This window comes from Lissotriton helveticus, chromosome 1_1 (assembly GCF_964261635.1).
Source record: "Lissotriton helveticus chromosome 1_1, aLisHel1.1, whole genome shotgun sequence".
NCBI lineage: Eukaryota > Metazoa > Chordata > Amphibia > Caudata > Salamandridae > Lissotriton > Lissotriton helveticus.
Window position 1 is genome coordinate 1,642,071,980 of NC_136057.1, and position 14,141 is coordinate 1,642,086,120.

The 14,141-nt window shown below is 44.4% G+C and overlaps 1 protein-coding gene across 2 annotated transcripts in view; it reads right to left on the reverse strand.

Annotated features, from left to right (window-relative positions):
• Nucleotides 1-14,141, reverse strand: part of AGAP2 (ArfGAP with GTPase domain, ankyrin repeat and PH domain 2) — a 1,117,996-nt gene that overhangs the window by 469,853 nt on the left and 634,002 nt on the right. For both annotated transcript variants that reach the window (XM_078688707.1, XM_078688698.1), the window contains exons 2-3: nucleotides 9,768-9,826; nucleotides 8,293-8,380 (exon numbers count right to left, since the gene is read on the reverse strand). In XM_078688707.1, the coding sequence (XP_078544833.1) occupies nucleotides 8,293-8,380; nucleotides 9,768-9,826 (147 nt within the window). The remainder of the gene's footprint in view (nucleotides 1-8,292; nucleotides 8,381-9,767; nucleotides 9,827-14,141) is intronic.

Here is a 14,141-nt window from a genome sequence, read left to right on the forward strand (position 1 = left end):
GACCCAGCCCACTTAAAGCCCTGCAGTGGTATAACAACAGTCCCTGTGGTGCGGAGAGGCCCCAGAGCTCCAGGGGGGCCCACCGAGCTCCAGCCCACTCCACCCACCTCAGGTACTGTGCACAGGTGGTGGTTCAGAGCTCCTGACTGCGTCTGGAGCGTGGGCGCCTCCTCAATGCACTTTACAGGGGCTCCTTCTCGAGTTTCGTTACGCCACTACACATATGTCGATGCCAAACGGGGCACATTTAACTACAGCCAATATAAAGTTTGACTCCATAGCATGCAAGGTTTATGAACAGGGTCACTGGGATTATGGGCCAGGCCAGGGGAACACCAAATTATGCTGCATGGTTCGCCATGCAGCAAGAAAATGCCAATTATACATTATGCGGCGCTTTTTGTGTTAGTATTACCCTATTAGTTTGACATTTTTAGACGTTAACTTTATCTGGGCAACTGTTATACCTCATTAATATTACTTTGATACCCAAATACAGAAATAAACAGAAAGGTGACTTGTCAACCTTTTTGACTGGCCTTTCATTGCGCAACAAGATGTATTGCCATGTTTTAGTAACTTTTAATCCATCTGAGCTAGAAACTTTTTTTGTTTTGCTGAAATATGCAGATTATGCAACATAAGATGAATTGTGTGGCAAATCCATATTCATACTGAAAACGAAGCCGCTGCAAAATCACATAAATCTAGTTTCCTGACTTATCAGAAACAAAAACACAAGGTCTTCTACATTCGAGGTTCTAGTGGTTTACAACACCCACCAAATCGCCACCATGCCAACTCTCACTTGTTTGAGTCGTGTGCAATGCATATAATGCTTCTTTTGTTACTTCAGGATGGAGTAAACTGGCCTCGAAACCTATCAAGTATGGTGAACTTATAGGCACTCCATGACTTCAATGCAATCATCCTACACCACAACACGAAGCACTGGTCAGAGAATGGACGGTCCACATTGGGAGACATGTTTGAGCACACCATGCTGCTCACATTCCCGGAGGTGACCGACAAATACGGAATTGGCCTTGGCCACTACCTGACGTACAATGCACTGGCAAATGTCATCAAGAAGACATAGGGCCAGGACCAGGCCTAACCGCACACCTCCAAAAAGCTTGGACTCTTGCTTGAACACGGCAGGGGTAAGATGGCGATAAGTTTGTAATATAACGTGCTCCTGGTGTCCCACCTTACTGAATACCCTGGTCTGCGGGGTAATTGGGATGGCATTGTAGGGCAGGAGTTGATGGATAAGCAGAGCAGTGGGAAGGGGCGTTGAGGTAGGTAAAAACAGTGTAGAGGAACCCGCGAATGAACTATACCCAGTTCAACTACTTCCACCATAAATATCTCACCTCTACGTGGTTGAACCGCTTGTTCCTGGGTAAACAGCCCAAATGCCGTCAATGCCACGCACAGACAGTGGATTTCCAAAACATGTTTTGGTTCTGCACTGAAATAGCAAGGTGCTGAAGGGATGGTGTGGCACTATAACTGAGCTTACGAACCAACCTCTTGAACAGACTCCTAAGCAATGCCTCTTGGGGCTGATAGACATATGGAGAAGACAAAGCCTGTAGCGAAATACATAGCATACACTCTAGCTAAATGGAGTATTACAAAGACCTGAAAATCACTGGGGATGCCACAGCAGCGAGGGTGGTGAAATGATCTCCTTAAATGGGGGACTGCAGATACGAATCCATGGGATAAACTATGTGCACAGGGCCTTAGAGGCTCTTCTGCAGAAACATAGGCGGGTTACAGGCCCGCTCTAAAATCCAAAACAGATGATAAACCGCCATGAATGAAGGACAGAGGAAGACTTCAAGCTCCCTGACTGGGTGGATCCTGGAGCACGACCTGGGGCACACCACGCCCTACCCGAATCGAGCACCCACAGGCACTGGCTGTAACACCAACGAAGGATACCCCTTGGGAAGTATGAATACTCACTGAAGAGATAACTCATATAACTGGAACATATAGAAAAATGAACTAGGGCATCTAAAAAGGCAGGTATTAGCAAGGGCAGTGCTCAGACACACTAGGAAGGGGCAATATTTGGGATTGCGGCAGTGACTAACACCTGGCTTCATAGTTCAGATCCCCTGATGAGATGCAATGGTTCTCTGTTCTTGTCTTGTTCTTCATGCTGGCCTAAGCGCCATCCTGTATCTCCTGACCACAGAAGATCGTATAGATACGGACTATGGGAACAAGTACACACCCTATAAGACGAGGAGATATAACATACCTCAGTCGCTGCCAGAACTTGAGCGGAATTGTTATTCTATTGTGCTTATAAATGTAATGTCTGATAATATGCTTGAGTGATTCTACAAACTGTACCCAACTGTTATGACCCTGTCTGAAAATTAATAGAGAGATATTGAAGAAAAAAAATGTACGGTGAACCTGAGCAAACCATTTGTAATCCCATGGGGACAGTGATGCAGTGGTCTCCCAGTCAAGCATTTGTCACTCTGGAATGGCCCAAAGTGGCATCTAAAGTAACCAGTCAACATATGCACATTGACTTCATAGTGGCAAGTGAAAATGGAAGTAGTGTTTTTCATCCCAAATTAAAACAAGCCCTCTTCCCCACCCATGGGCTCCAGGGAACCATACAACACACGTTACTGAACTATACAATTCAATAGGAAATATGTACTTCTGAGCCCATCCGATCTGCTTAGCACTGACATACCGAATGTAGTATTCAGCTTTACTTGTTGATGTTGGCACCTATGTTTGACTTCTGAAATGCACCTATAGTTTATTTCCCCTACTTCTGCTCCAGGCATTCGCTGCTCTTTCTACGAAAAGGAATTCCTAATTTTAGTATTGAGCCTGCTCTACCATCACAAATGGCGCCCTCTGGTTCTCTGAGTTGTCTTCTAGTGAACAATTTACTCACTTTTACTGTGCTTCTTCCTATTTATTCCCTCTTTGTAAGTAATGACCACGGTCTAGAACTGGGAACAACGCTCCAGATGAGGAATTCAGAACTGAGTAAAATACAGCCAGTATGATCTTGTGAACAGGTCAGCAGTATCTGAGAAAGAGCCTTACTGATAATGCCTACAAGACTGATAGCAGTGACATTGGTTAGTAGCAGAGTGACTATTTAATCATTTTTTTAAATTATTGTATGACTTGAAAGGTGTTGTTGCAGGTGCACCACAGAGAGTTAAAGCATCGATTCAAGAAGAGATCTATTGACGTGTGCAGAACATCTACAATGACAGTAGGCTAGGTTAAAATTGGTGATAAATCACAAGTGATGATTGGCAGAGGGCCTGTGGTAAAATAATCGACTGATGTGCCTTGTGGTAAATTACATCTGATTGGCTCAGTTCCCTGGCTTAAGTGACTAATGACTTGCTGAGGATTCCGGGATAAATTGATATTGTTAGGCGACTGCATTAAGTAAATGTTGATTGGCTAAAGTGCCTGGGGTACGATTAGATGGTGTGTTTGAGATCAACAGTGTAAGAAGCTCTTGCAAGGCAATACTGAGTAAGACAGTGAACATATCTGAGATTCTGGAATTGATTTACCAAATTGGGGAATGACAGCTATCCCTTAGTGACCACCTCAACTGCTTCTGGTATGATGACTCCGTTGAATAGGGTCCCTGTGAGATATGACTCGCACTGTACCTCACTTACGAGTTACAGATAGGGCAAAACCCAAATGGGGGTGTTTGTTTTCCTAAGTGCAATGCCCTAATAGCAATGGATCTGCAGTGTGATGGGCAAACAAGGGGGAGAAGCATTCCACCGATCACCTTTTTGTTTTTAGCCTGATCCTGGGCACACATGCGAGTGTGTCGAACAACAGAATCGGTGCCGCCAGGACGCGCATTCTGCAGATACTCTAAGAGCTACATGAACACACACACATATGTTCAGTGCTCTTATTTACCGACTTTGGACAGTTTTAATAATGCTGTGGGATTTCTATCCACATTTACTATAATCGATTTCTAATCGGATCCTTCCAATTTTGTACTCGCGGTACCTGTTGATGGAATTAACTTGAACAGAGATTCTCAATATAAATTGGTGTTACACTCCTGTTGGCGCCCCAGGACTGCCGGGTTGGAATTATCACCGGCCACCCAAATACGGGGCACTGCTGGAAACAATATTTTGCAGGTCATTTAGACGCCTTATCCTTTCTTTACTGAATCCTACTACATATACTCGTACCCCGCTGGGTTGGAATTATCACTGGTTTTGGGACTTCGCTTAGTTCTCGCAACTTTCAACAGCCCTGAAGAAGTCGTGGGACTACTTTTCCCTGACGAAACACGTGTCGGCTGGTTGCGTTTCACCACAATAAAAGAATATGCAGCATAACTCAAGAACCCTGTACAAATTTTGATGTCTACTTTTGTATGAACTTGTTTTACTATGTATGTGTGCCAGGATCTGGCTAAACTATTGCTGTAGGGTTTTCCCTACACACAATAAGAGGTTATAAAGGTCTCCTCTTCCTGGTCAGCACCATATTCACCAGTTCACACTCGCACATATTACGTTAATTTGCAGAGCGCCAACACTTCCTTTGTACTAAAAACCCTTTCTTTTGGCTTTCTACCTTTTTGTTTTTAGCAGTGTCTCTTAATAGGAGACAGGGCACCTCGGCCAATACTAAATACATATAATAACACTCTCAAGAGATAGATACCATGTACATGCATATGGCAAGTGAATCCTGTATACGATCAGCTTTTTCAATGCACAACTGACTCAACAAACTAGAATTAAACAGCCTCACTGATACGTTACCTTAGCATCTTCACCTTCAAATGCTTGGAACCAGTGCATTCTGGGGAATATCTCATATTACACACAAAACACTACACTTATCCCCTTCCGGTATGTCCTAAAAAATGTTCATGCATGCCATTGAACAGTCCCGCCTGGTGTGAGGCCAGAAGGAACAGGGAAGGGAGAGGCATGCTTTGAAATGATTAGGTTTCTAGTGTAGATGGTGAAAATGTCATCGATATAGATTAATGTAGTGGTTCATCATAACAATCTTCTTTCATGGATTTTTTTGAAAATTGCCTTTGCCTAAGAACAGAACATTGGAAGGGATGAATGGCTTGTTGTTCCCAGCTGATGTCCGAGCAAGTCATTCTCTCCCACATCACTGGCAAGACAACCAGTGCTGCATACTTTGCTCATTTGCTAATTAGACTCTGAAATTACAGAGAAATTAGAACACAGTGGAGGTGTCACACATGATGAAGTGGAGAGGAGGAAGATGGCCTCCTGGGGTCCTTAGAGCAGGAAATATTTCTCTGCTCAGCAGATCCCAGGGCATGCTTCCGGTGTGGTACTAGAAAAGTTTCCTCATTCAACAAACTGCTACAGAGCCTGCTGAAATATTTTCTACAGTATCCCGTGTTGTGGCAGAATTGCACTTCTGAAAGGAGTCCCTCGCAACTGCTTAACTCATAGCGCTAAAGATTGTGAGGGAGTCTGAAAGGAATGCAGGTGTCGGTTTGTAATGCGGACTCCTATGGGTGAGATTTTCCACCAATAACTTATCTTTTCATTCAGTTGCTTGGCCCTTCCCTGATTCCAAGTGCCATGTTTTGGGCACTCAGGTGAGGTATGTTGAGGTATATATTCCACTTACCAAGCACGCAAAAGGTGATTGCAGAAATGCTTGCATCAAGTCTAACCACTGCCAATCGCTTGGGGTAGCATTCCAGACCATCGCTCATTTGCCCCACCATCCAACCTCAGTTAAGACCCAGATATATGCACCTCAGTCTCGACCCTGATCTAGAACTAGTAGGAACAGTCCAACCCGCACTACCAGGTCCTCCATGAATCGAAACACAACCATCCCAAGACCGGTTTCACCCTGACTGGGGCTCATTAGTCAGGTGTAGCAAAAAAACAATGGGTTTGAATGCTACCCAGAGCGATTGCCATTGGTTAGACCTGTTGCAAAAATTCCCCCCATCACATTTTGTGTGTTTGATGTAATGCCCTAAGTGGCAAGGGTATGCCCAGATGTGGGCCCATCACATTTTGTGTGTTTGATGTAATGCCCTAAGTGGCAAGGGTATGCCCAGATGTGGGAACCTTGCTCCGTATGTAACTGGAACCAAGCTACACGCTACTGAAGAGCCCCAAACAGGAAGAAAACGATCTTGGGTTACTTGTGTTGTGATTCAGGGAGGGCCTGGCCTGGAAGGTTTGGCTGGACTGTTCCTATTGGAACAGGGTCTAAACTGATTTCCATCTGACTGGGTCCAAATTAAGGTAGCATGATGAGCAAAAGAACAATGCGTTGGAATGCTAGCACAAGTGGTTGCCAGTGGTTAGACTCGCTGCTAGTATTCTTCCCATCACCTTTTGTGTGTTTGATATATTCCACTCACCCCAGTTTTATTGTTTGTATGTATCTCCTGACTCAACACACAAAATATTCCCATCAATTCAGCAACTTAGTCCTTTTTTCTTCTTCGGTTATGCATGTTGCCCTAGGTATGTTTCAGTTAATGTTTGAATGTTTCTTCTTCTTTAGCCATACATAGTGTGTTTACATCTAACAGCCACGTGTCCACCCATCTCTGTCTTTGGTCATGATTGCGGCCCTATCACTGCCCCTTTCTTGTGCTCATTTTTAATTCTTCAGGGGTCAGGTTTGTGGTGCTGGTGCATGTATGTCCACTAAGGCCATCTGTCTACTTTCTGGATCAGCCATCTGGCCCTGGTACTGTTACATTCCCAGTGTCCATTTCTTCTTCTGGGTCTGGCATGTTGCCCTGTTACCTGTTTATTCCATGTTTCCATTATTCATCTCCGCCTTCTCCTTTGCATCCTCAACTCTCAGTGTCTATTTCCATCTGTCTTCTTTATGGCTTAGGTTTATGGCTCTGGCAACACTGAAGACCCTCAAACCACCTACCTTTTTTTAATTCTTTGTGTGACTTGCCGCCCTGATACCTCTTTCAAACGCCATGCGTCCTTTCTCTTTTCACAGCTAGGTTGTCGTGGCACCTCTTCAGACACGGTGTCAATTCTTGATTCATCTTTTGCAAGGGATGTATTTTTGTACTTTATCAGTCATACCAGTGCTATCACCTCTCTTCTTTTTAAGTATAACATATAGTTTTTTCTTCTTGAAAGAGGTACATAGCCTTCACACTTCTCTAGTTCTTGCATTTCTCTTGGACCAGGAATGTGATCTGGCATCTCTTCCAGGACAGTCCCTGTGCGCATTTACTTTCTCCTTCCTTGGTCAGTACTGTAATCATGGCACGCCTTCCTTTGTGAGTCCAACCGTCTTCTTCTTTTTGGGAAAAGCATATAATAGGGAACCCTCTTTAGTCACTATGGCTACTTGAATTCTGTTTGGGTCTCCAGCCTTGGTACCTTTTTAAGTCGCTATGTCCATCTGTCTAGTTTTCATCGCTAAAGCCAACTCCTTTAATTTATCTCTCAATTATTTGTTCAGTGCTCAGACAAAGCATGAGAGCTCCAACCTGTTCAGGCTCCTTGCCCTTCTCTCTTTGTCTTCTTGCATTAGTCATGGGGCACGCTTATTTCTTCAATCTCAGAGTAGACACTTCCTTTTCTTAGTTTCCTCGTTTTCATGGAATACTATCCATCCCCCTTCTTCTCACTTTTGAGGTCAAAATTCCTGCCTGCATTCTTTGTTTAGGTTATTTGCATTACTCACAATATGCTCACTTTTCCATGCAGTGCATCTTAATAGAGGAATTGCTTTCTTTCAAAAGGAATTCAGGTAAGCTATGAATCGCAGGATTGCAACAATAATCCAAGTGTCATTAGTAATATATGATTGGTTACTTTTTTTCGAAAAACAAAATGGAAAACATTAAATGCATTGTATATTTGGTCCAGGGAAAGATGATCTATCATGCAATGATTTATTTTTCTTAAAAAAACCAAAAACAAATTCACCTTAAGAACATCTAAGATCCCCCTATACTTAAAAAGTAGATTTCCTAAGGTATTTATCATCAGTCCGCGGTATGACACAGTACAAATTAAAGACAGCTTCTGTGATGGAAAATCAGCATAAAAATCAAGATGGCTGAATAGAACTATGGTGAAGAGGCTGAGTCGTGGCTTGAAGGCGCCAAGTACGCCATCAACACCGCTGGCCCTTCCCACTGGCAAACGATACAGGGATCAACAGATATCAAAAGTGGCTCAGAAGGTGTGGTGAAGTGGGAAATACATTTTCAAACCCCACATTTTTATTACTTACTCTCTGATGATTCCACCCCCACGTAGGACCCAGTCACGAAGCGATGAACAAGGGCTGACTTGGCGCTCTTGATGTTGCCTACCACACCCTGAAACCAGAAGCGAACATGGGGTAGTTAGTAGGGTGAATTATGAAACAAAGACTGGGTGATGAAAGGAGCAGTGGGTGGCTACTAGGGAGGAAAGGAAGAGCAGAAGTAGGAAGGGAAGTATGGAGGAAGAGCAGAGAGAGGAAGGACAATTGGAGGGTTGGTGTGCGGAATGAAGAATGGAAGTCCGAAGGTTATAGAAAGGGAGGAGGAAAGGACGGAAGGAATACAGGGGGAACAGAAAGAGAAAAGGCTGAAGAAAGAGAGGGAAGAAACCAGTGCTTAATTTGTAAAAAAAAATAAGAGCCAATGCTATGGTCAGAAGGCCACTGCAGCTTGCACCACACATTGCCCCTGCCATGCTGCCAATGATGGTAACAACACAACTACTAACCATCACACTCCTACAAGGGTGACATTTTGGACTAATTCAGCCCCCCAAAGCTATAAGAATGGCTTGTGCTGCATGTAACAATCATGTTTAATGTATATTGAGTTAATAAATAATTGTTGTTGTGGTCATCTCTAAATTAGCCAGACAGCGTCACCTTGAGGCAGACTGTCACAAGCACAGGTGTTGACAATTAAGCGCTTGTGCCACACACCGGAAACCACTGGCTCAAACTAAGAAAGAAATGCAAAAGAGCAAGCGAAAGAGATGACTCAAGAAAAGGAGTGGTGAAGCAGAAACAGGGAAGGAATGGGCAGTAAGGAAGGAATCAAGGAAAGCGGCGCAGCTGGGAATGAAGAATGGAAGTGAGGGCGAGTGGAAGGAAAGGGAGTCATGCAAGTATGAAACTTAGGAATAGAGTGAACGACAAAGAGACAGAAATAGCATGGAGGAAGGAAGTATGATGAAAGAGATCACAGTCAGAAAATCAGTGGAATGGAAGGCGCAGGGAAGGGAACTAAGTGGACAGCAGAAGGATAACTGAAGAAGGGAGAAGAAACGCAGAAGGAAGGCAGCAAGAATGAAATGAGGATGGAAAAAACAGGCGAAGTGTTAATGGACAGCACGAAGTAGAAAGGTAGGTAAGTAGGAAGACAGGGAAGGAAGCCAAATAATTGGAATATATTTAGGATGGAATGGGAAGTAAGAGGTTTACACCCATAATATTCTAATATCAAAATATCATAATACTCAAATATCACGCCTTTTGCGTGATTTGGGCATTAAAGGCTGTCAATGCTTTCAGCATAATTATTGTTGACTTCTACCAATAATGTGTTCACCATCATTGCACCCCCACTGGTGTCCAAATGCCCCCCGTAAAATGTGTCTTTGACAGGAATCTGTCATGGAACCCCCCCCCCCCCCCCCCCCTTCTTAAAGTAGCTTATCCAGCCTAGAAATCCCTTTGAATGGAAACAAAAGGAAACAACCTACCACTCTCAGCTCTGGTACGGAGCGGCTGAGGGCCCATTCCTGACTGTTTGCCACAGACTCTAAACAGCAAAGGAAGAAGACATAAGTATCATGTTTCTTTTCAAAACTTGACTGCTCAATTTAAAAAATGCATAGCCACAGCTTCAAGGTTTGTAAATGTCACTAGAACCCCTTGGTAACAAAGTATATACCCATATTACACAGTAAGACTCTCTCTCTCTCTCTCTCTCTCTCTCTCTCTCTCTCTCTCTCTGTCTCTCTCTCTCCTCACCCCACACACACCCCAATTAAAGGGGCCACGGAGCATTAATTATTCCGAGTCCTTTGGGGTGGGACAGCAGATTTTAGGATTGAAAACTGACTTGCACTCTGAAGACCATCAGAGGGCTGTGAATCTTGGTTGATAACAGCTCGAGAGATTCATCACCCATTTGGGTGTGAGAGAGCACAAGTCTGAAAAATGTATAAGTGCACCATATTTACAAGCACGTAGTTAGTTTAAACATGCTTTTGCACACGAGTGTTTTATATTTAGAAGTGAAATACACAGAGTGTCTTATATTCAGTAGTGAAATGTATAAAATGTTTAAGTAGAGTAACAATAATCATAACTGCGTGAGATTAATGTAGAAATGTTGGAATGAATATGAAAACCTCATGTTCTCATGTTAAAGGAATCATGTTAGAGTTGAATAGAACTCTAAAAATCCAGTATATTGTGTAGGCCTTAGGGCAATTCACAGCAAATCTAAACGTGCTGCTAAAATAATGTGAGATGGAGTTAATCTGGTTCTTCCACAAATGTATTATCGAATTAAGTTTAAAATATATGCTTTATAGATGTGTTATTTTAGAAACGTATGCTAGTTAAGAATGTTGCTGTTTAAATCAAGTTAATGTTTTATGAGTGCAGGGACCTGCTTCATGTAAATCAAGTAGGCCTGAACTGATAATGTCATATCGTTTGAACTGCCATGTGCTCGTTAGGGAAGAAGTCGAGAGGTGTCCAGCACCGAGCTTTGAGTGTGTTTTACGACCTAAAGATATGGTGGAGTCTGGAATTTGAGGCCCACTGCAGGACGAACTGTATGCAGGTGCGAGGGTCTTAATCAGCTCGAATGAAAGGGACTTTGTTCAGTGGCGCTTGGCGCAGGCCTGTAGGAGTTTCCAGGAATTTCAGGGGGTATCAGCGCACTGGAGAAGAAGCCTGGGAACCAAGGTCAACTATAACGAGGGTCTTGAAGAGTACCATCATGGAGTTTACCGCGCAAAGATGTACCACGTGAGGGGCGTCCCAAGGGGCGTTTCTATTGGAAATGTGATTTGGTATTAGGGAAAGCGACCCGGGAGGAGAGCAGCAGATGATTTTGGGAGCCTAAGGAAGCGGATGGGTAGGCAGATAGGCTGATCAGGAGAGACCCATTATCAGAGAAGAGACAAAGAGAAGTGCGTGATCTTCTTAGGAAGTCACCACGGCTGACACCTAGAGGGGTAAAGATCTTGTTAAGTAGGGATGACACATAGTATAGTGTAGGGACAGACTAACTTTAATTTTCTTTTCTGTAATGACTTTGAGGTTGCAACTTGTATCTATTTTGGCAACGCTTATGTTATTGGAAGTTGTACTCATTATTCTGTTTTTCAGACTCAGACTATTCAAAAGTTCATGTTCATAGTGATACCAATTTATCTTCTGAATCTCATTTTGAGAAGTTTGTATCTTCAGTTATCTTTGACTTTATATTAAATCTTTGAAACTTAAATTTTGGTCAGTGGTCATTTAGAGTGGTGTAAGTTCTTAAATTGATTGACTTATAGTTAGATTACCTTTTACTCAATGACAGGTACCAACGATTCAGTCGACTTAGTTTGGGATCTGGTAAGGTAACTAATAACCAGTAATCCCGCGTTAACAGTTGGTAGCAGAGTGAGGATGGTTATCTTCTTGAGGAAGGTAATCTAGAGAGGTTAGTTTACCCCAAGGCCCGAGACGTCGAAAGACGAGCAGCGGAAGAATCGTGTGCCGAAAGGTGCAGACGGTGCGAGAAAAGCAGCAGTATCGGAGGAGAGTGAGTATAAAAAGGGTCATGCGTGAACAGATTGCGGTGTTTTGTGTTGTATTTGTATTGTAATGTCTTGCGGAGTTGAATGCCTGTAGTGTGAATGAGAGAAGGTTGTGAGCGCTCGCAACCTGGTAAGCTGGTTACCTGGTAAACGGGTGAACTGGTGAAATCTTAAGTTCAGGCCAGAGCTTAAGTGGTTTTGGGTGTATCGAACATCCAGGGTAGTTGTCGACCATAGTACGGAGGTCACGAGGTACCATTGACCGCCGTGGATCCAAGATAGGGGGAGAGTAAGAGTGAGTGTATGAGTAACGGACGCTGGTCGAAAGTTACTGCGTGTGAGTAACCTATCGGAGAAGGCGATTGTCTGGAAGTAAACGGAAAGACATTTCGCCAAGTTAAGGTGACAACTACAGAGAAAGACTGTGGGCGTACAGTCAAGAAAGGTGATCGCTTGGACGGAAGTAATCATTTTTCAGAGTATGAATGGGACGCGTGCATGACCGAGGAGACGAGCTGAGAAAGGAGGGGAACTGCTGCGAAGGGGGACGGGTGACGTCGGCTAGAGCCGCGCTGTGATTGAGCGGTTGGTGTGACGTTAGCTAGAGCCGCGCTCTGGTTGGGCGGCTAGAGTGACGTCGGAGGAAAGTCGCGTACGGATAGGCCAGTTAGTGAGAACGGGGCTGAGATTGGTGGAATATCATCAGGAAGTAAACGAACGCGGAGAAAGAGCGAAATCATGAAGTGTTTTAAGTGTTTGAAAGGGATTTTTAAACGTAAACGAAGTGAACATTATTACGGGGAAGAGGCTCCGCCGGAGGGTACACCAGCTCATTATATGGCAACGAATGTGGGGCTGCATACCATATTATGGATTGGGGCTTGGAATAAGCTTACGGAAGGGAATGAGGAAATGCAGTTCCCGAGGTACGGGACGTTTAAGTTAGAGGTGTTACATCGGCTAAAAGCAACCATGTCCTCATTGAAACCTTCGCCCAGACCAACACAGTTTGAGGCCCTTAATGCATGGATTAGGGCTGCACACGACAGAAATTTGAACAGGCGTCAACAAAGACTGACGCGATCGGTAAGAGCAGTGCGAGATTCTAAATGGGATGAGGAAGCAAAGCGGTGGAGGGTACAGGTTATTGAGGTGGAAAAAATGTATCCGATGAGGGAGGTGGCAGGAGGAGGAGGAAACCTCATGGAAGAAGACGAAGAAAGCGAGTCGGAGGACAATCTGATAAACAGATTGTTAATGGATAGACCACCTCCGAGAGTGGGGGTGATAGAAGATAGAGGGCTCGCAAGGGAAGATGGGAATACCATAGAGGGGTATACACCACTCCCTATATCGGAATGGACACCTACCAAAGGTGGGGAGACACCTCAACCTAGCACAGTACAGAGTGTAGTGGGAAGGTTTGTGGTGCAGAAAACGCCAGCCACCGAAAGGGTTGAGTCCTTTGGATTGCCAGATGCTCTTCAGGTGCCTGTTACCATAGGACCTATAGTATCGATCTATAACCCAGAGAGAGATAGAGAGGAAGAACAGAGGCAATTGGATAGAGAAAGGATCGAGATGGAAAGGAGGAATAACGTGACAAATGCATGGAAGCAATTGCCAGGTTCGGTAACGTGGAATACCCCATTAGATACATCTGTGGGTCCCAACACAGGACAGGGAGGTCAGAGAGGACCGATGGACCTAAGGGGACCGCGGCCAAGGCCCTATTCAGAATTAAGAGCTGATTTGAGGGAGTGGGACGGGTCCGCAATATCCCCGAGCAACAGGACAAGAACAGAACCAGAGTGGGAAACCAGAGGTAACGGGACTGTATCTCATTGTGGGGCCAGCGAAAGTAGTCAGGGGCGGGAAGGCCAAAGTCAAGAGAATAGAGGGGATACACGTCCTGCAGACCAGAGAGAACAGCAGGAACAAAATAATAGGAGTGTAGAGTGTGAGGAAATGTCCCGTCTCTGGGAGAAAGGGGGAGATGAGATGGTACGAGCTTTTCAGAATAGATTTAGGTGCCCTCATCATACACTCGGGGAAGACGTCCAACATTGGAGAAAGGAGAACAGCGATAGGTCCCGCCACGCCTCGAATAATCAGGAATCACAGGGGAGTAGTGAAGAAAGAGGGAGTAATGGAACATCTTACCCTGCATCCCGGGAAACTAGCCAGGATGTGGAGAAAGGGGCTATGAGGCATGAAGGAGTGTTCCACCACCCACCTCGAGAAGCTGGAAAGGCATGGGACCTAGAGAGATGGGAACAGGGGAGGACTCCCTATAACTCACCTATACCT